The following is a 22426-nucleotide window of genomic DNA, read 5'->3' on the forward strand; positions in this document are numbered from 1 at the left end:
ATCTTGGTTTGAATTGAAAACACCCATAGGAAGAGGCTGCCTTATAGTAGCCATGGTGAGTCCTCCATAAACTATACACAGACTACCACAAATACCAGGGAGGGACCCAGAGACAGAGGGAGAGAAATGAAGGCAGTGGACTTGGCTCCTGGCCCACACCTCAGGGCACTCAGGTACCCTTAGACATTATGTTCTTAGGATGTAGCATTCAGTAGCTCTATAAGAAACCTATGTCCAGCAGAATACTGTGGTGACTTCATTGAATCTGCTCACCATGCTCTGCTAGACATCCATTGCTGTTAGCAGACTCAGGTTATCTGCTGAACCTGTTTTTTCCTGGGTACCACTGTCTCTTTGGTTCAGCTACGGGGCTATAGGCTGAGGCTTGCTTGTAAAAGAAACCTGGAAACTGATAGGGAATTCCAGCCGTCTGGGAAACTGTGTAGGCAGGGGCACACATGTACATAGTTTTATATAACATAGAATCATATGTACAATATTGTATTCATATATGTAGCATATATTTTATATTAATATATGAAAGTATTGTTTATTTTATATATGTATACATATACATGTCATATAGCTATATATGTAACTTATGTGATGTTAGCTATATAATTAAAACTATATATCTTTTTATCATTAATATATTTTATGGTATATATGTATGAAATATGGAAGATATAAGTAGCAGTCCTGCTTTCTGGATGGAGAAAGGTTTCATCTAATTCTGAAAGGCACTTCACTTGTCTCGGCTGTGAGGATTTTCAAGGCTGATACAGAACTTAGGAGAACAGTCAGGACCATAGAGAGACAAAAGCCCTGTTATAGTACACATATACTCAGAACCCTAAGGAAGGTCCAGCCATCACTGAAATGAGACACACCAGCCCCAGAGAATATGGGCAACCAGTACAAGAGTAGCCAGAAGCTCTGTGCCCAGAGTCCCACAGCCCTTCAGTGCCAAAAGAACCTGTCAAAAACAGGAATGAAAAAGGACTTAGAGCAGAGGCCTGTGCGGTGGGCTGGGCTGCACACGTGCGAGCTAAGACCACAAAGCCACTGATTTAGGAAGCTCATCACAAGCTCTGAGATGTTCTAATGTTGGTTGGTGAAGTAGAACATAGTAACTTCAACACAATATGTTGGGAATGAACTTACTGTGACATGAATGAGTTTTCTTTCTTTCTTTCTCTTGTTTTTTTTTGGGGGTGGTGGTGGTAAGAAACTCATGTAAGTTCCCCCACTTAGGACCAATCAGCTTTTCTCTCTCTGTGTTTCTATGCTTTTCATAAAATAAGACACTAAACATATTCCAGAGGTACTGTTCAAATGTTTTCTTTAATATCCATTTAATTTAACTACCAAACAGTACCATCACTGTATTTTAATGGCTATGCATTAAAGGCTTGATTCACTAGATGATAGCCCAGTGATAGAATATACCCAAGCTACTTCCAAGTCAAATAAAAACAAATGTTTTATCAGGCCCATGAGTATGAGTATGAGTATGAGTATGAGTATGAGTGCCTGCCTTTCTCTAAACAAGTCATCTTATGGACAAAGGAGCCAGCTGCCATGCATCTGGGAGACAGACAAGTGAGGACACTGACAGTGCTTGGAGCAAGTTCCTGTGGGCACTATGGTGATACAGGTGCATGCCAGGGTCCCAGTAGCTCACCTCTGCACATGGCTGCTCGGCGGGGTCACTTAACAGCAGACTCCTTGCCAGCCAGAGCACATGGACTTGTAAGTCTACCTCACTTAGATTTGCCTGCACATTTTCAACCTCACCCTTTCAGGACTTGTGACTAGTACGGTTGCCAGCAGGGTCCCTTGCTTTGTTTAAAGTTCAACCATCAGCAACATTTTCAGATACCTGATAATTTTTAAGCTTAGGGCTGGAGTCAGTCTAGATACTGTGTCCTATGAATTCTGCAGAGACCTTTTAAGCTCCTCAAACATCCCAAAACCGAAGGTCTGCATCTTTTTGGGTCAAGACTGAAGAAGTAACCTACCAATGCAGAGTAAGGGGGAAATGCATTTGGCTTCTTTTAAGGCGAAGTTTACAAAGGACATCCCTAAGTGTCCTGAAGGACTCTAACCCATCCTGGGTACTATGCTGACCACCAGTTACTGCTTACAAAACACCTACCAAGTACTTATTCTGCCATGTGGAAGCAATACAGGGCATCTGTGGGGGGAAGGGTCGGACTTAAAGGGCCAGAGAGATGTCTCAAAAGATAATGGTGATCCCCTCAAGTCTGGCAACCTGAGTTTGATCCCTAGAATCAAACACATGGTAGAAGAAAAGAACTGATTCTCACAGGCTATCCTCTGACCTCCACATGCACATGTGCACATGTACACATTCACACACACACACACACACACACACACACACACACACACACAGTGACACGTTTGCACACACTGTTCCCCCAAGTGTTTGTATGAGAGAATGGGGAGGAGAGAGAAAGAGAGAGAGAGAGAGAGATAGAGAGAGAGATATAGAGAGAGAGATAGAAAAAGAGAGAAAAACACACACACACACAGAGACAGAGAGAGAGAGAGAGAGAGAGAGAGAGAGAGAGAGAGAGAGAGAGATATGAATGGGGGTGGGGGGAGTGAATACATTTTAAAAACTTAAAAACAAATAGTTTGAGCTCAGTAATGTTACGGTCTCAGCTTTGACTATAGGAAGGAACTTTCATTCCCTAAAAGGAGTTAATCACCAAAGCAAATCATTAGCATCTTCAGGTCTGGGCAGGGGTGTCAGAAGGACTAAGCCTGTCACAGAAACATGCTGCGGTGGCCCACTTTGCATGGGAAGAGCATGCAGTCTCAGATAAGAGGCAACCCACTGGCAAGCATGCCACAGTGTCGGTAAACTAGCTCTCACCTGGGCAGTTCTTCTAAACATGAATGCTTTTATTGTTTCTTTGGAGCAGGCAGTTCTGAATCTTGCACAAGGGGAAATAGATGCAGAGATAAGTGCAGGCCAGCATGACAGAGGCTGCCCAAGGCTGGCCCTTTAGGACAGTGAGCAACGAGGCCTTCCTTATAGCCTACCATCCCTCCAAATCTTTTTGCATCTCTTGTCTTCATCTAACTCTCTCATCTCATCTCTATTTCTGTGTCTCCCTCTCTCCCCTCCTGTCCCTTTCCCTTCCTGTCTGTTTCTCTTTTCTTCTGATTAAACAGGGCCAAACAGGTTTCGTTTCCTTGATTCAGACAGAAGGAGTCAGCACATCACCAACACTAGAGAAGAGGCGTGAAACACAGGAGGATAGGGGCCAGGTTTCAGACTGCACAGGAAGGACTCCACGGCTCTGGGAACTGGGAAGGAAGCACAGATTCAAAACTTCTACACACCATGGGAGTCTTCCTGGGAGACCAGGAGCCTTTCCTCCTGCCATGCAGAGGCCATTTTCACCAGGCTGGAACCTGGCTGGCTCCCGGGAGAAACATCCAACAGCCCTGGGCAGTAGCTGACTCCAGGTAAGCCGCTAGGCCAGGCGGTCCTTAGTGCTGGCCAATTTTTAACTTGCAAGGCCCAGAGGAAGGCTTACCAGAGCCCAGGACCACAAAAGTCCTCAAGGGGTGCTCGCAGATCTTCCTTCAGCAAGTACTTCTCTCTGTGGTGCTTTATGTCATAACCCAGTGCCTTTTCCAAAATTTTCACAAGCTGAGTCTAGATTTATTAAATCAAAGTGAAAAAACTAGATGCCAGTCAGAAACCACAAACGTCTTTGTTTTCAGGTTACCCAAACCTGAAAAATGGCTATCTAGAGAACTGCCAAGCACCTGGCGTGCAAAGCTTGCTGTAAGCGGGAGTGGCAGTCAGTAGATGTTAGTCTGTTACCTGGCCTGCGTTGTACTTCCACAAGCTTTGAAAAATGTCCTCTGAGATTTAAAAACAGTGTACATTAACTTCTGTGTTTATTTTCAAGGCAAATGCTCTTCCCTCTCCCGAGACTACCTGGTTCTCTCTGTGCAGTGATACTTTATAAGGACCCTTGAGGACCTTACAGAGCAAGGACCTTGTCTCTAGCAAGAAGAGGAGGAGTATGGGTACCTCTGAGGCAGCCCATTACATGTGAGGCATTTAAGAGCTAAACTGTTAATAAGCTTCCTGAGACTGTGAACACTCTGCTTTGACCAATACTTTCTTGGGCAGCCTAGCTCAGAGTCCAGCATTGAGCTGGCATCCAATGCTGATTTGTCAGTGGGATCTGCTTCATCATTTCCATTTTGCAGAAGAGAAGACCGAGGCTGTGAGCAGAGTCCTAAAGCAAGAGTTCCTGCCCAAGGCTACAGCCAACAAACAGCAGAGCTGAGCTCTGAACCCCCAGTCATCCGACGACAGTATCTGCCTTTCTATCCTGCTCTAAGAACTCCATAAACACACCACAGTGGAGACAATATCCAAATGTCTGACAGACAAAGGTGCCCCTCATACTTGGCTAGAATATAAACTCACTCTTTGCAATAGCCTGAAAGCTAGACAAACTTCTTCGTAACAGAACTTGCACAGCAACTAAATTCTGGCCATACAGTTCCACACATGTGCCTGGTGGTTTTCTTTCTTGCTGGGGAAGCTGTCCCAGGGATGCTTGGGACTAGCCACTTAATACTTAAAGTGCATCTCTGAAGGCGGGAAGCAAATGTGTATGTGGGGGACAGGGTTGAGTCCAAGACTATCACCTATTAAACGTGCCTAGGTCACAGACCTCTTTAATAAAACACATTATTCTGTGAGAGACATGTCTTCTCATTCGTACACTGGAGATTTCATTTTTTTGCAAATTTATCATATCACTGTGAATTATGCTGCATTTTTCAAAAGGGATGCTCTGAGAGAAAGGGCAGCAATATGCAGCGTCTTTGTATCTCGTCAGAGACCTTCTAGGTTTGTGTAACAATTTGACAAAACAGGTTGGGAAAACATAAAAACTTCTGAGCTCTCCTATTTCATCTCTGATTCTTTTCATTTTTCAAAAATTAGCTGCCAGTCTACACATTTTCATGATGATCTCCCAGAGCGTTGCTGGTGCAACTAACAATGAAAAACAAGATTTAAACAGGAGCATAGGAATCCAATTTCATGTTCACCACACCCCTCCTCCCACAGTCAGCCAAGCCGCAGAAGGCTCCAGCAGTTTGTTCTGTGAACCTTCGTCTCCAGGGCAAATCACTCAGATGTGCAGTCCTGGCTTCACATTTTTCCTTCTGTGGGCAGAAACTGATATGCAAAAGAAGAAGGGTCAAAGGGAAATGAGGAAGTCTGTTAAAAATACAGCCAAGGGGCTACAGGAACACCTCAGTCAGTAAGCAGGAGAGTCTAGCCTGGCAACCGTAATCCCAGTGCTGGGGAGGTGGGGACAAAAGATCCGTGAGGCTAGGTTGACAGCCAATTGAGCCAGTCAGGAGCAGATTCTGGCCTGTAGCTATAAGAGGAGAGACTGAAGGAGATTCTCCATTTTGGCCTCTCGCCTCTACATAGATGCATGCATACCGTCACACACAGGTGCACAAACACATGAACATGTGTATACACATACACACACACATACACACACAGGGGAAGAGAGAGAGAGAAAGAGAGAAAGAGAGAGAGAGAGAGAGAGAGAGAGAGAGAGAGAGAGAGAGAGAGAACACAAAATAAAGATTGCTTCCTAATAAGAAGGCATGACTGAGCACCTGTTCTGTGACACGTAAAAGAAAATGCTGGAACCACGCACTGTAGCTCACCCATGTAGTCCCAGGACTTTCAAAGAGGCACATACATTTGAGAGCAGCCTAGACTACATATGAGTTTATGAGTTTCAGGCTAGCCTGGGCATCAGGGTGAATCCCCAGGCTAGAGTAAAAAAAAGGAAAGATGGAGGGTCTTATACTAGAAAGGCAATGGAATCGGAAGTGAGCGGCTCACACGTGTGCTGGTGTGACAGCCAGTGGTACCTTGGTTCTCCCTTTCCTTAGGTAAGTCATGTTCATACAACAGAGCTGTGTTTCCTCTCTATGATCCACACTGGCCACCCACTCACGGCCACCGAGGAGAGAGGCATGCAGTTGGAATTAACATGCTTTCTGATTTGGACCGTCAACACTGACCACATCTTAAGTAGCTTTCTCAAATATAAGTCGCTTTCCACATTTCATCATTTAAGGGAAGAAAAGTCCACGTTTAGAAGCACTGTCTTCTGCCCTCTTACTGTGGAAGATAATTCTGCATGGCCCAGGGTAGTGTGATGGACGGGAGATGCAGCACAAATGAGATTTCTATCTTTAAAATACAGCAACGGCTTCCACAAGACTGACCCACACAGATAATTTCCGAAGTACTGATAGTTTGTAATTGTTATGAGGAGACGGTGGAACCTGGGTCTCCCAAGTTTCTATTAGTTCTAGTTTAAGAGATAAGTCCAAACTTACAACTTTTTTTTTTTCTAAATTAGTGAGAGAATGTGGTGTCAGAAAAAAAAATACAATATCTCATTGTGACTTTGGGCAGTGAAATTATGTAGATATACAAGTACATTCCACCAAGTGGGTCACAAACTTAAAGCTGTCTGTGGTGGTGGTGGTGGGGAAAACTACTTGTACAGCCATAACATTAAGAAAGTGAGCCTTTGATGGAGGTGTTTCTTCAATGCTACTTTTAGCTAAAAGGGCTTGAGTCAGTTTGTTTGCCAAAGGCTTTCTTTTGTTTGGGCCTAAAGAAGTTAGGCCATGCAGAGCTTCATAGAGGTATCCTATTGTTTGGAAGTCCTTACATGCAGACTGACCCAATGTAACTGAGAAGGTGCTCTGAGTTGCCTGTTCACTGTGATAGTAAGAAGGACTTCCTAGGTCCCAGCATGCATTGCTCTTCATGTTACTTATTGTTTCAATGGAATGGGTCACTGTTCACACTCTAGGTCAGCACCATCACTGAGCTTGCTGTGACATACACTGGCCTTTTAGTTTTTTAAATAGAAAAGGCCACTTTGGCACACCCCAGCCGTATTAAGGGGCATCTAGTCTTTGCTCCAGAGAGGAGTATGAATTCCTGATGGCCTGCTCATTGTCACTCAGTCAGGGCAGGCCACATGGACTCCATGGCCATTTTCCTGGAACTGATGTTGGTGTTATTGACAGCACTTAATAAAAATCAACTGTTGTCACTTAGAATGAAATAACTTTTTAAATAAAGACTATTAAAACATTAATTTGTAATGTGTTCTCTTTTGAAACCTATGTTCACAGTATTGTAAATTAGATTTAAAAAAAATGGAGTTCCCTAAATCACATCATGGTCTTTTAAGGACTTTAGTACTCTGAAAAGTTACCTTGCTCACCCAATTTTCACTGGGATAAGCAATCTGCTTGTAGTGTCAACAGATGGAAAATCAATTGTACGATAACAACTATGGGCAATAAACTGAACAATGACAAAAAATATGCCACTTGATTGTCTGCATTGGCCTTCCAGTTAGATCCTAAGGAATGTCTACATTTCTTTTTTTTTTTTAAAAATTATTCTAAGATATTACTCAGTAGCCGTGTCCCTTGACCCAGACCAGGGAGCATCCTTAAGACAGTCAGGCCAACGCCACACATCATGAACAAGATAGAGACCCATGTATAACATGTGTCCATCCAGCCCAGGCTATCTGGATGGATTTTATAATCTGTCACCTTCAGCCTACAAGGTCCTCATGCAAACCCGGAGACAAGGGTCATCAGCTGAACCCCATGGAACCTCACAACTTCCTCATTTGCACAGTTACAAAAATCTGCGTGTCTATTTATAATCCGGCAGAAACTGCTCTTTAGAAAGCCAAACACAGGGAAGCTCAGTTTTAATGCCTGCTTGCACTGTTCTGCAGTCTCCCAACAGACAGCAGCAACGAATTCTCAGTGTTCCAAGTCTTTTCCAGAAAAGTTCACTACTGACAAAAGTCCTGGATGCTCTTAATTCAAGTGAAAATCTTTTAAATTTGATCAAACATATATAACTTCATGATAAAGCACCAATGCATTCTTGGTGGAGAAGAACTAGAACTTTCCAAACCGTGTTTTATTTTTTATTTTATTTTATTTTATTTTTGTTTTTTGAGACAGGGTTTCTCTGTGTAGCCCTGGCTGTCCTGGAACTCACTCTGTAGACCGGGCTGGCCTCGAACTCAGAAATCCGCCTGCCTCTGCCTCCCAAGTGCTGGGATTAAAGGCGTGCGCCACCACCACCCGGCCCAAACCGTGTTTTAAAAAGTAACTGCCGACCTTGGCTTTAAGGACCTGAGATACATAGCCAAGGGCTTTCATTTGATGAAGCAGGAGACACAATTTACCTGTTTTTACAACAGGTCTCTATCTATTACTTTAGTTTTTACTCTGCCCAACTCAGCACAAACAGGGGAAAAAAAGGTCACGTTTTTTTTCAGGCTAAAAGTGGGGCTCGCACTAGGGGGTCGATGGCTTTCTCTAGTTTCCATTAAGAGCGCTGGGGCACTTTTTAGAGTGTCTCACATAAGCTTACCAAAGGTCAACTCCTCATTTCCATGTCTCTTAAAGATGATAAATTAAAGATTCCCCCCCCATTAGGTCAAAGGAATGGTCTTGTGGGATTTTATTTGCTCCAAATTTACTGGTGAAAATGTGATACAACAGAAAATTATCTAAACCTGCTAAGTTGGTCCTCACGGAATGCCTAGCTCTGGCAAAAGATTATTCCAAACCACACTGTTCATCTTCTCACAGTTTGAGCATAACAGAACATGTCATAAAGTATAAATCAGCATGGAACCTCAAAAACACACGCACGTGCGTGCGCGTGCACACAGACACATATTTCATATACACAAGGAGTTTGAAGAACATTCTTCATTAATTGGTTGTTTCAATAATTTAGTCAAAATACCACATATAGCAGAAAGAAAGAGAAGGGAAGAGACTGTGAGAAAGCAAAGAAGACAGCCTACAGCTTGAGAGACAGTGTCAGATTTCTCGTCAGACTCTGTAGTCCAGTATACCTAACCCTCCACCCAGCATCTTAAACTTTGCTTTTGAAAATGGCGGCAAGTGTCAGATTTGCTGCTGAGGTGAGCTTCTCTCTCTCTCTCTCTCTCTCTCTCTCTCTCTCTCTCTCTCTCTCTCTCTCTCTCTCCCCTGTCTCTCTCTCTCCCTCAAAAAAAAAAAACCCAAAACAAAACCCCACAACAAAACAACAACAACAACAACAAAAACCAATCTGAATCACTGCACACTCGATTGAGAAGATGAAGAAAGCTCTTTTGCTCTAATTAGGGCCCATTTTAAGCAATTCATTAAGCCGTGGCCCCGTGCCACAAGCCATCAGGAGGTGGGGCATGGGTCTAACTTGAGAGCAGAACCCACAGACGGAGCCTAATGATGCTCTCCATCACCCCAAGACAGGGCGCTGGGCAGGGGTGGCACCAAACCCCCCAGCAGGAGATGGAAGGAACACTAACTCAAGCCAAGCAAGCACAATAAGAAGCCAAACCATGTGACACTCACCAACAGGCTTGTGTCTCCCCAAGGCCAAAGGAGAGCTGTCTCTCTCTGCCACACAAATCCAGACTTGGTCTGAGTCCTCTCTGAGTAGCCACTTGGGAAGGACCCTGGTCCCTGGATGAGCCTCAGATCCCTCTTCCTCTTCCTCCAAGGTCCCAGTCTGGCCTTCACACACCACGGGGGTTCAGAGAAAGGTAGAGCCAGTCGCCAAGTATGCAAAGAAGGAGGGAAGCTAGTTTTCTCTCAGGGAAGCACACACAGGAAGGGAGCCTATGCTTCCTGTCTTAACCAAACCGAGTTCAGAAATCATTCGGATGTCTGATTTGTCAGACATAGGGTGGGAAGGGGTGTTCTTTTCGTCAACAGGAATTATGACTTCCCCCTGGCAAGACATGGTCATGGGAGAAAAGCAGCCCTCCAGGCCTGCAAAGAAGACCAATGGCCTCCATGCCTGAGGCTTGGGCTTTTTAACCTTTTTTTGTTTTTTTGTTGTTGCTTTTTTTTTTTTTTTTTTTTTTAGAAACATTTATCACCAGCTGGTTGGCTGAAGGCTCCCTGGCACCCACTTATTTATTACTGTTTAGCATGAAAATGGGAAGATGTCAGTGAAAATAATTTGCCAGTTGTCTTTAGATTGTGCCTCAGCCAGCTGTGTCCCTTTGAGACTTTCCCATGAAGAATTAGTAGGATATCTCCCAAACTAGGGCAGATACCCATTTCTCCATTTAGAAATATTTTGCAACTCATATTTTTGTTGGCCGATATCGTTCATTTATAACATGTAGTAGTAGTGTGTGCAATAATGTTTACAATTGTCTTAAAATAATTGTCATATTATCATCCAGCTGCTCAGGGCTATATCAGACAAACACTATTGAAGAGAGGGTACTGAAATTCTTAGAACAGAAGCATATATTCCAACAATGGGACAAAGTACCCCGGGGTTTAAGGCCATTTATTAAATTAACAGGAATGTGAGGAAGCAGTGGTTTATATGAAGAACGCCAGTGTGAGCATTTTATCAGTACCGTAGTGATCCATCCTAAAACCTGGATTAAAAAAAAAAAAAAAACCAAAACCCAAGATCTCTTTCAAGATGTGAAATGGATTTCTGTTTCTCTCTCCATATTCCCAGGAGAGCTCACTTGTTGCAGTCACCTGTCATGTGTTTTCCTGTGAAATGTGAGGATCACATAGCAAACCTATGAAATGAAGTAAGCGAAGGAAGCTCCAGGGAGACAACGCTCCTGTTCACAGGTTTCTAGCCACAGAAGGAGCTACAGTTAAAAGGAGGAACCATGGTGTCCTAAGATATTTGTCTTAAAAACAGGCATCGGCAGCTAATGGTTCCCAAGGAACTCAGAGGCTCTTGGTGTGCCTTCGGAGGCTGAAATCGCATCCCATTTTCCTGAGAGCACGGCAAGTACCACTTATGTTATAGAGAGACTGTTTTGAAATGTCAAATATTTCAGGGGACATAATGCTCTTCACGATAGCGCTGATGAATCTTGGCTACCTGCAGTAACAGTACATGAATGTGCGAAATTCAGTAACCACTCAGAACTACCTATTATAAAACTAACATTATGCCCCAATTTGCCATTATAGAGAAACCATCTTATTTTATAGTTTTTAAAAAGTAAACAGTAAATAAGATGAAGGGAATTAATCACCCATCTTAGGTATATTTCATGATAAAAACTTATCTCACTGCTGGTTTCAAGCCTCTCTCATAACACAAAATGTGTGTGATCTGTGCATGTGCAAGCAGATGTGTGCACATATGTACACACGTAATTTATTTCCTATATATCAATATAATAATCCTGATCTATCTATCTATCTATCTATCTATCTATCTATCTATCTATCTATCTATCATCTATTTATGATCTTGTCGGATTTCAGAAGTTCTGACATTCTCCTGAACAATGTATTGTTATATTAACTAAATATGAAACACACAAATTCAAATCAAGGAAAAAACTTCCTCAAACTGAAGAAACATCATTCTTACACCGAGCCTCTAGTGAAGTAAAGAGAATGCCAGGGTCTATAGCTCTGCTGGGCTTTAGATCTTTCCTGCAATAAATAAACTGTTATCTTAATTTTTCAACAGTGGCAATGCTACAAGAACAACCACCATTCGCTTTTTTCTTTAGGAGACAGCACACAAACTTCTCAAAAGAGTCAAATGTCACACTCATCCACACTTTTATTAGCAGCCCTTGTCTGCTTGTGAGGCCACCATGGTGGCTTATTATTGCTGTGATGGTTTCTAAATTTGGGGAGAAATTTGGGGTTTGGCCCTTCAATTAGACCACTAATGAATTAAACAAACAAGTTCTTTGGACTTTCTTATCTCTAGGTTTCAACGATCACCACGAACAAAAAACCCAAAGCCATCAGAATCGAAACATTTTGGCCATCGGCTCTAATGCATTGTATGTCTGAGAAGAATATTTTATTCTACGATAAAAAAAGGAACAGCTATGTATATTTGTGGGGAAAGTTGAAATTATTCATGTTTTATCAAACGAATTGCATAGTCCGTAAAGTGCCCCACTGTCATTTACATGGATGTGGCTACGTTATGTCCTCAACATGTTCTGTGTTATAGGGTGCTGATCTAAGTAAGCAGATGAATCTTTTGTCATGGATATTTGTCCCTGTTTAAATTTTGAGTCATATACCAAGTAATCTGATTTGTCACTGAAACAATCTGGATACATACTAACATACTATGAATAATGTTTAAATTGTTACTTTGAAAATCTCATAAAAAAGAATGAATTCATTCTCAAAGAACAAATATCTTCAGACAAAGAAACTGAAGCAGGCTCTGGGATTTTCTTACTGACTTCACCTCCCTCTCAATTCATAACCCAAACGAACCAGTCCTTAAAAGCATTTCAATGTCTATGAAAAATATTATATATATATTATACATTTTCAACGTTTTAAAAATTCTTCTACAGGTAGGTTGGGCCAGTAAAAGGCTATTTCCCTAACACCGCTTTGGTTCTGTAAGTTTCAAACAAGGCAGCTCAAAGATGAAATAGGTGTCTGCAGTAGGGAGAGAAACTACGCGTGGATTACTTGAACAAAACCGCACGTTACAATTCACTCTGGGTGGGATCCAGCCCGAAAGAAAATGGAAACTGCCTCTGGCTCAGACCTTTTGAATTGATACCCCTTAGGGTCACCACATGCCATATCCTGCACTCCCAAATTAGAAGGAAATCAAAGGCTCACAAGATTCCTTGGGAATCACCAGTGATGCTTGGCAATTTTAAAAAGCACATTTCAAATAATTTGCAAGCGTCCTAATGCCTGTTTGATAACAGGGTCTCTCTTCGATAGTTTCATGACCTGGGAGCAGACAGTGCGATGAGAAGTACATGTTTCAATACTCAGATCATTTCTGTTTTGCACAAAGCAAACTCAGACAGGATCTTATCAGTAAAGCAAATAGCTCTCACATCCAAAATAAGGAAAGTCTTTACTCATGACTTTGAAAACGCTGGCTTCTGTCATCTCGCTAGATATGTTGATATAAGCCTAAACATAAAAGCAGCACATGCTCTTCGTGGGACCCCGGGCTACTCAGAAGTGCCTCAACTGGCCTGGTCTCGCACCTGCAGCCCCAGCCTAAAAAGGCAGAGGCTTTGACTTAAGTCAAAGCCCTCACAGTCCTCAGAAAGAAAAAGACAGACGTGAGCGACACGGATACTATGGATTTCGAATGACTTTTCCCTTCTCTCCTACTCCTAATTGAAAAAACAAAAATCCACCAGTTACCCCAAGTTTTCCTACTGAAATTTAATTCGAAAACACTCACGTGGATTTGTGCGCCGCGCTTTGGGGGTCAAGAATGATCCTGGGGCGCGAAGAGCAGCCGGGGATCTGGGGGCTCCTGCACCCCGCGGGACCTACCCGGTCTCCGCCTGCCGCGGCCGAGCTTCCCGGGATGGGCTGCACTGCGCCGGGCTGCTGCTGTCGCCGGCCCGGGCGCGGCCGCGCAGGCACTTGTTAGAGTGCCCTGCTAAGTTGGCCGCGGAGCAATTCCCAGCTTTCTTTCACAATGACTTCCTCAAGTTGCTCACTCGCATTGTTCCCCATTTCTCGCCACACTCCCCGCCCCCCGCGGGCTCCGACCCGGCTCCGAGTCCCCGGCCGCCCGGCCGTCCCGCACGACAGCGCCGCCCCGCTGTCGCCGCACCTGGCCCGGGCTCACCGCGCCGCCACCTGCGGCCGCCCGGAGCGCGCGCCCCTCGCCCCGCACCGTGCAAACTTTGGGTTGGCGCACGCGACCCGCCACCCGCTCGGCTTGTCCCACAGCCCACCCGGCCCGCGCGCACGCCACGCGGCTTCGGGACCCCGGCGGGGACGCGGAGCCGGGCAGAGAGAGGCACCGTGCGGTCCCCGCGCCCGCCGCCGGGTCCCGCTTGCAGACTGCAACTCCGCGACCTGCCGGGCCGCGCACACAAAGTTTGCAGCCGCACGGGGCTCGGGCCCGGCCGCCGAGGGTCGCCGGGCGGCGGCGGGCACCGGCCGTACCTGCTGGCGCCGCCGGCGGCTGCAGCCCGCTCGCCCGCGCCGGGCCCGCTCGGCGCGCCGCCGCCACCCCCGCGCGCAGCGCGCCCGGGCCCTCCCCTCGGCGCCAAGCTTCCTCATTCCAGCGCAGCATCGCGCCGCTGCCCCGCGCGGGATGCGGCGGCCCGCGCTTTGCCCGCGGGCTGGTCCGGCTCAGCCGCGCCACCGCGGGACCCGCGCTCGACCCGCAGGGGTGCGGCGCGTGCGGGGCCCGCGGGGATGGGAGGGGCTTCCCGACCGTAGCGCCACGCGCGGGACAGCCGGGCAGTCGTGACACAGGCTCACTCGCCCAGTCGGGGGACACGGGACACTGTAAGGCACTTTCCCGGGTGTCTAAGAGCAACCGCTGCGTGTGCACAGCCGAGTCCCTGAAACTGGGACCCCCGTGGGCTCCCGCGTTCGGGCTCAGACCCCAAGGTACTGATGCCCACCCTAGGGGGTGGGAAAAGTTGATCCTGTGCGAGTGAGGAGAAGGTGCAGTTCATTTTCCCAGACAACCAATGGAATACCTCTCGCGTCTCTTCCCTCCCACCTGCTCACAGCAGAAGTTAGGATGGCGCCTTCCATCCCGGCCTGTGTGCACACGCCTGTGTGGAAGGGGTCTGTGGGCAGAGGTCGGAGCAAGGCAATCCCGCACCACGCTCCACGGCGCCGCAGACCTCTCCCTGGCGTATCAAGCGCGGAGTGCCTGCGTAGAGACAGGACTGCAGCCTCTGACGGTGCACCCTTCACACTCTACAAAGAGCCCATCATCGTTCTGATTAGCTGGGCCACACCCGAAGGGGGCCAGACAGGCGTTAACCCTGAGCATAGAGGGAGAATCTTGAATTCCATAGACACAGCAGTGTCCCTGCCTGGGTGGGGGTGGGGGGTGGCCTTGCCTCACCACTTTTCAAAACCACTTACTAAGGCACAAAATAAAACTGGAGTACCCTTGAAAGGAGGGCGGGCAGCAACAGTGGCTGGGAGGAAGGCTCTGGGCCTCAAAGGGGTAGGTTGTGCAGGTGGAAAGGAAGAGGAGTGAGCCAAAGGGACGGGTAGAAAATGTGACTTCAGGGCAGCTGAGTGTGGTCAGGGATACAGCTGCCCAGATAGTTGTGGTCTAGCTGTCATAGCAGGACCCATGCACCTTAATGACATGTTTGGCCTCTACTATTCTTGAGAAGTCCTTTCAACACATAGACAAAGTTTTCTCGGATGGCTTAGACAACATCTACCCGTTTGATTTTGGAGATGAGCCACTGTACAGAGATCCTGAGCCAAGACAACTCACGGGTCGAGCCCAGGGAGGGCAGACTTGTAAACAGCCCTTCAGTCTTATTCCTAGCTTTCCCTTTGCCTTTGTGATCCTTTGCGAGTGTTCCTAACTCTGGCTGTCTTCCTCGTGTCTAGGAGTTGCCTCTAGAAGGATTCACTGCGACTATAACCATAAGGTGCAAGGGGATCGAGGCTAGACTGGTGGTAAGGAAGGGGTCTTGGACATCTCTAGTTTTCAGATGCTCAAGTACCTTTAGACATCAGACATGTCTCTTTAAATGCTTGCCTAGTCCTAGGGGATGGACTCAGACATGGTCATCCAGGCAAGGTGTGTTCTTTTAAGTCTACAAGTCCAGATACCCTGAGCTTTCTGATACCTTATGGCCTTACATCCTCCAGGCCTGTTACCCCATTATAACTTGGAGGGTAATAATAAAATCTCCCCCCAAGGAATCATTTGAGAATTAAATCTATATGGGAGATGCTGCCATAATGCCGGAGGAGCAGAAGTATCAGTGAAGGTTGTTTATTATTCAGCCTGTTAACCATCTCTCTGTGGTGGGAAGCACACTGCAGAGTTAGGTTCTAGGGTCCCTTCTCTTACTGCCCCCACATACAGGTGGAACTAAAGTAAGTGGTTGTAATTTAGGGGTCTCCGGATGGATACCAAGGAACCAGAGGTCACTTAAAACATTGATGCCTTTAGAGATAAAAATGATAATTTTTATGCCGGTCATGTATGAATTAATGAATTCATTTATGCTTATGAAGTAATAACATGTATTGCTGGTTTCCAAAATGTTAAGAGTATTAGTACTTAATGTGTTCAGGAATAATCACTGGATTGCCAGTTCCTTGGTTTGCAAGATGTTTGTGGAAAGAATCAACACCACCTGTGGAATTAATCCCAGGCTCCTTGTTCAGAGCTTAGTCCTGTAAGGACTCAGCTGGGGACTTTGTTCTCACAAGGGTTGGAGGGAAGGTGAATTTTGCAGAGTAAAAGGGTGTCTGGGATACTGTGATTCAGCTAACAAGTCACAGTTTTCTGAAGTCGCCTAACCTTTCCCAGCTCCAGGCTCCTGTCTTTGCTGGACCTCCTCCACAGGGGTGTTGATACTTAGGTGAAACTTGATGAAATAAGGCAAGTTCTTTCATTTTAAAAGTTGTGTCCGTCTGTCTGTCCTTCCTTCTTTCTGTTCTTTCCTAAAGACAGGTTGCATGTATCCCAGGCTAGGCTCAAACTCATTATGTAACAGAAGATGACACTGAATTCCCCATCCTCCTGCCTCCACCTCTCTCCCAGGACCACAGGTATGCTACCATGTTCCCTACGCCATTGTTCAGGCAGTAGAGTTTTCTTCAGTTTTAAAGAACCTGCTAAAATATCAGTCTAATGGGTGTTTGCTTTCCTCCAGGCATTGGGAAACAACAACTTTTTTAAACAACGGGAAAAGAATTTTTTTTGGTAGATAATTTTTGTATAAAGTCAGCTCAAGAGAACTTTGCTAATCTATTCAAGAAGGAACAGAGCAAGATGCAGGAACTGAGGAGCTGTGTGAAACTGGTGTAACAACGCCCAATCCTTTGGTTTCTTTTTCCCAGTTTTCATGACTTCCAGCTTCTGCTTCTTCATCTTTGAACACCAGTGGTGGCTGCTGGGCTGTGTGACGTCCATCCTGGATCCTGGGTTTGGGTTCCCATCCTGGTTTCCTTCCTTTTAGTCACAGACCACAGGCTACCACCTACTGCTGAAGTGAAGGAACAGTGGACCAAGGGGTCAGGTGATGGTCTTCTTGGCAGTGGCTGGCTAGCAGGCCCCAGGAGCCCAGCAGAAGCTCCTTGGACCAGGCAAAGGTTCTGTCCTCTGCTTCTGAAATGCAGAGAGTCACATCCCAGACTCATTAGCACTTACATCCCATCAACGGAATGCCATGCCGTAGCTCACGATCACCTTCCATTCCTTCTCAGAAATTGAGTTGTTCAGAAATAATTTTTTTAAAAAATCAGTATTATTTGCTTAGATTGAAAATTAAAATTCTTTAGAAACAGTGATTTGGGAATAACAGGCTTATATAAAAAGTTTTCTGATGAGAAGTTCTGAAAATGTTCTGAGTGAGTACAGATAAGTAGATATTCCTCTGACCTGAGAAAGCCAGACCCCCAACCAGGCTTGTGGGAAACGGTTGACTTTATTAGACAAGAAAGATTTGGAATGCTAATTTTGAAAATACAAAATTCAAGTTGTTCATAAAGTATTTATTTTAGGCAGTGCTTGATACTCCAGGTATTATAATAAGCCATAGGATATGGTCTTGTTCCTTATAGGACTCAGAATCTAGTGCAGCAGAAGAACAATTAGAGAATTCCATTTCAGCTCAGAATGAGTTCTGTTAAAATCCTCTTAGAAAACAAAGGGTGGAACTCACCAGTTACTAGAGCCCGAGAAGCTTCATGGGCACAGAGAGGGGGGAGGGGGTAGAGGACACAGAGCCAAAGGAGGTGCTTTCTTCTCCTCAGCTAGGCACGGGGCCCCTTAGAAAGTCCCCTCTCAAACAACAAAACAAAACAGAAGAAAAACAACGAAACCATATCAAAACCAACAAAACCTACCCCAGAATTATAGTAGGTTCTGATGTCCTCTCTGAGCCTGACTCAGCTTTCTGATGGAGTTTCCAGGCCTGACACCCATCTCAGAAGCAGCAGTGCCATCCCATTTTACATAACATTGAGGTTAGAGAGGGCCACTCCCCTGGGGTTGAGAAAAAGCAGAGACCTTCAGCTGAGTGACAGAAGCCTGAGCAAGCTATTTGGGTGATCTATAGGTAGGTACTTGGCTTCTCCACACCTTAGCTCGGCTTTGTAAAATGAAAAATATAGCCAGGCGATGGTGGTGCTTGCCTTTAATCTCTGCACTGGTGAAGCAGAGACAGGCAGATCTCTGAGTTCAAGGACAGCCTGGTCTATAGAGTGAGTTCCAGGACATCCAAGGCTACACAGAGAGACCCTGTCTAGAAAAACCAAAATGAAATAAAGTATAAATAAATAAATGAAAGAAAGAAAGAAAGAGAGAGAGAGAGAGGAAGAAAGAAAGAAAGCCATTATGGTAGCAATAGCAACAATACCTTGCTCAGAAATGTTTTGGGATCTAGATCAGTTGACACAACCTAACATTCCTACAGTGGCCTCTAAACACATGTTAAGTGCTTAATATTTTTTAGAATGTAGTTTTGAAGGCACTGGAATACAAATCTTGTCAATGTTTTCAACCACAAGCCCTCTTCTCTTTCTCTTTCCATTCACCTTTCAATCCAGGACGCCCCTGCCTGTGGTCCCTTCCTGTTTGTCCCTCCCTGTCCAAAGCCCTTCCACTTGCCTCTTCCTTTGTGGCCTTCACACTTCCCCTGCTTGCAGGAGCCTCTGAAGATTCTTAAGATAGCCTACCAGACAGAAGGTAAAGAAAGTAGACTGTCTGGAAGATGGTCTGATGTTCTTCATTGGGGCTAACCTAGACTAAGTTGTAAGCATAGTATACAATTTCTTCTTCTTCTTCTTCTTCTTCTTCTTCTTCTTCTTCTTCTTCTTCTTCTTCTTCTTCTTCTTCTTCTTCTTCTTCTTCTTCTTCTTCTTCTTCTTTTCTTCTTCTTCTCCTCCTCCTCCTCCTTCTCCTTTTCTCCTCCTCCTCCTCCTCCTCCTCCTCCTCCTCCTCCTTTTCTCCTCCTCCTCCTCCTCCTCCTCCTCCTCCTCCTCCTCCTCCTCCTCCTCCTCCTCCTCCTCCTCTTTCTTCTTTCCTGAGAAGAGCTGGGAAAAATATGTCATGGGGACCCAGTGTGACTTGTCTCAAGGGTAGCAAGAGAATACTTATTTATTTAGTTATTTTTAAGCTCCCTCCCCTAAAACCTTATACAAGCCTTTCAGATTATTTCAGTGATTGAAGTATTTCAGGACCCTGTCTGTCTGTTTTTTCTCCTATGCCATTGGCAACTGAGGCTTCTTCCTAAAACATTGGCACTACTCAGATGAGGCCTTGCCCAGGTCCCTCTTAGTGGTCAGTGACTTGAAGGCCTCTCCAGTGTCATAGTTCAATATATTCACTGTACTGTTGATACTAATATTTGCATCTATGCTTCAGACCACCTTCTAAAGTCCAGTTTGATATATTTTTACTGTCCCTTAACACCTTCCCCTGGAGTCTAATGTGCATATCATATTTTCTGTATCCCAGATATATCCCTTCCAACTCTTCTCTTCAAGTCTTGCCTTCCTTGTTTCAGTGAATAGCACCTAGACATGGCTTAGTCATTTCTCAATTATTCTCTATTCTCTGGTATCCAATCTGTCAGAAGTTCCAGTTGGCTCTGCCCACAGCGGGGATTTGCAGCCCTATTTCTTAGCCTCCCTGTGGTCATTCTGTTCACTTCTATCCTGCTCCTCACAGAGAGTAAAGATGCCCAGGAAGATGTTATGCAAGGTTGGATTGTTTCTTTGCAGAAGTCTATACCAGCTTTCCTGAGTCAAAGACAGGTCCTAGGAGACACAGGACACTACCCTCTTCTTGGCCTCTCTTCCCTGACCTCTTCTGTCTAGCTAGTCTCTACTTTGTCTCTACTTCCTGCCACTTGGCCCAGGTTAGTCCTCCTCAAATACTCCACACTGGTTATGGCGTGTACTTACAGTTTGGTCTTCTAGACTGTTATCATGGATATCCGCCTGCCTCATTTCCTGCCTTATGTCTTCCTCAGTTGCCACTGACACACAGAGAATGTCACTAGTTCTGACAGCTCAGTACACCTGCTCCTTCCCTTTTCTCTGTTCTTTTTATAGCACATAGTATTTCCCAATATTCTAATTAACATTTACTTTGTAATTTCATTACATTAAAGAAACCACATTTCTTTAATGCACACACACACATGCACACACACAAAGAGAGAGAGAGAGAGAGAGAGAGAGAGAGAGAGAGAGAGAGAGAGAGACTGTGTGTTGTGCCCTTAATGTCTTAAACATCGAGCAGACATTTAACAAGTTTGCATTTAATGGTGCTGTCTTTTGAAGGATTTACAAGACTCGCCCAACTCAGGAAACACATTTTGCTTGCACACCATGACAGACTGGGCATGTTGGTTTTGCAGTGTGTATGTGTACATTGTTGCTGTGTTTTTCTAATTTTGCAGCTAGAAGGGGATCCTTCTCTTCCCAACCTCCTGTCCTCGCTGGTCTCCAAGTTCAGGTTGGTTGGAATAGTTCTTCCTGACTTATTTAATTCTTCTAGAGGGAAAGGTTTCAGCAAAGAATATTCCAAATTTCTTTCTATCTTGGGACCATAGAAAAGTCAATTTTTTCATCCTGTTCTTACCTGTGCAGTATCATGTTCATTTCCTGTCTGTTTTTAAGAGAGGTAACAAAGAATGATTTTTAAGTACATTCTTTGGTATCATAATGACTTTTCTTACCTATGTTCTGGTTGTATTAGGGAAGCATCATAAAAGGACTGATAAGTTTTTATTTCTGTAGGAATGACTATAGATTATACTACATACAGTTAGGCCAAGAGTAAAGTCTTCTTTGTTTGAGTATGATGATTTAAAAGTTTTTTTTTTTCTTTTTTTTAACAAATATCGTGTATTCTGTGGCTACACACAGCCCAATGGTAATGTGGTCCATTAATACGTACTCATAATATTCCTATTACTTGCAGATATGTTGTTCTAATGAAGAAAAAGAACTCATTTTCTATGATATGCTTCTCAGATAGTAGCAACTTTATTTCCACTTCAGAGCTCAAATTCACAATTTTCTTGAGCTTACACACTGTTTTGCAATTAAGCTGAAGGGTTGACTTCTCATTTGAATATCCCTTATTTTCTATGATTATATCTTATAAACATTTTCTGCCGGGCACCGTGTTTCAAGTTGTAACAAATGACCCTGAAGTCCAGGAGAAGGAATAGTTCTAATTTATAGGGGAACAGCAAAGGCTACTATTGAAAAGAGATTTACAGAATGAAGATTCCATATTTTTCCACAATTTGAAAGAGACACGTAAATATTCAAAAGAGGGTTGACTTCAGTTAGGGATATTTTCTGTGGCCATAAAATGATGACAAGCCAACTGAATAACTTGGGGGTAGAACTGGGAATTCGGTTCCATTGATGGGGCTGAGGAGCAAAGATGTGGTTATGGCCGTGTGATGCTCAGAACCTACATACTGCTTTACCCATCTTTTTTTTTTTTTTTTTTTTTTTATTAGACTGCTGTCAGCTAAGCAAAAGGCAGTTCCAACTTTCCAGCAGTGCTCCAGCCTTTGGAGAGCCCATTGCTCACCTCAGAGGGCAGCTTTTTTGGCCCCTTAGATTCCAATGCCATTAAGCCCATAAGACACAGCATTGCACCTAATGATTGATGTCATCTGAGTGGACTACTTGATGCAGCAGTTCTCACAGCAAATCCAAATGTAGCGGTCGATAATCACACACTTAGCTGCCGCCCTCTAGCACTGCAGTGTACTTCATAATCGTCATGGAAACGCTCTGGACCATCTCTCCTGCTACATATTTCTTCTTCATTCCTGGAGCTCCTGTTGATGTCAGTGAAAGCTCCCGGCGCCTAAGGTAGAATACAGCAGCCTGCATAGCACTCAGAGATTGATACTTGCAAGGCTTTTGAGCTAATCAGCAAAAAGCACTCCTGAGTCTCCTCCCCAGGAAGTTGAACTACATCACTAGTCTTACTTTGTGGATGAGGAAACTGAGGTTCAGCAGCTTCCCAAGCAATGACAGGTTTTTTTTTTCTTCAATGGAGGAATACCCTTACCTCTTTATGACCCCAAACTAATGCTTCACAGATGACTGTCTAACAGGTAATAGTAAGCATTTTGCTTACTCATTAAAAACTGGCACTGGATGGGGAGACTCAGGCCAGTGGGAAATGTTACCACTCCACTGTCACAATTCTGCTTTTTAATCTGAATATTTATGTCTATGCATGTATGTATATATGTATATGCCTCTGTGTGTGTGTGTGTGTGTGCCTGTGTGTGTGTGGTGTGTATAT

The 22426-nt window shown here is 44.7% G+C and overlaps 1 protein-coding gene and 1 pseudogene across 11 annotated transcripts in view; one reads left to right on the forward strand and one right to left on the reverse strand.

Annotated features, from left to right (window-relative positions):
* Window positions 1-14982, reverse strand: part of Ikzf1 (IKAROS family zinc finger 1) — a 92096-nt gene extending 77114 nt beyond the window's left edge. For 2 of the 11 annotated variants that reach the window (XM_034508831.2, XM_076938121.1), the window contains exon 1: window positions 14628-14838. In XM_034508831.2, the coding sequence (XP_034364722.2) occupies window positions 14628-14685 (58 nt within the window). In that variant the 5' untranslated portion in view covers window positions 14686-14838. Of the gene's footprint in view, window positions 1-9525; window positions 9788-13363; window positions 14059-14082; window positions 14140-14627 lie in introns of those variants that run through there. The other 9 variants (XM_076938128.1, XM_034508844.2, XM_076938122.1 and 6 more) reach the window with 8 other exon arrangements.
* A 6910-nt stretch (window positions 14983-21892) lies between these two features.
* The window catches only part of LOC117712375 (pecanex-like protein 1 pseudogene), a 65353-nt pseudogene continuing 64819 nt past the window's right edge, over window positions 21893-22426 (forward strand).

This window comes from Arvicanthis niloticus, chromosome 7 (assembly GCF_011762505.2).
Source record: "Arvicanthis niloticus isolate mArvNil1 chromosome 7, mArvNil1.pat.X, whole genome shotgun sequence".
NCBI classification, from domain to species: domain Eukaryota; kingdom Metazoa; phylum Chordata; class Mammalia; order Rodentia; family Muridae; genus Arvicanthis; species Arvicanthis niloticus.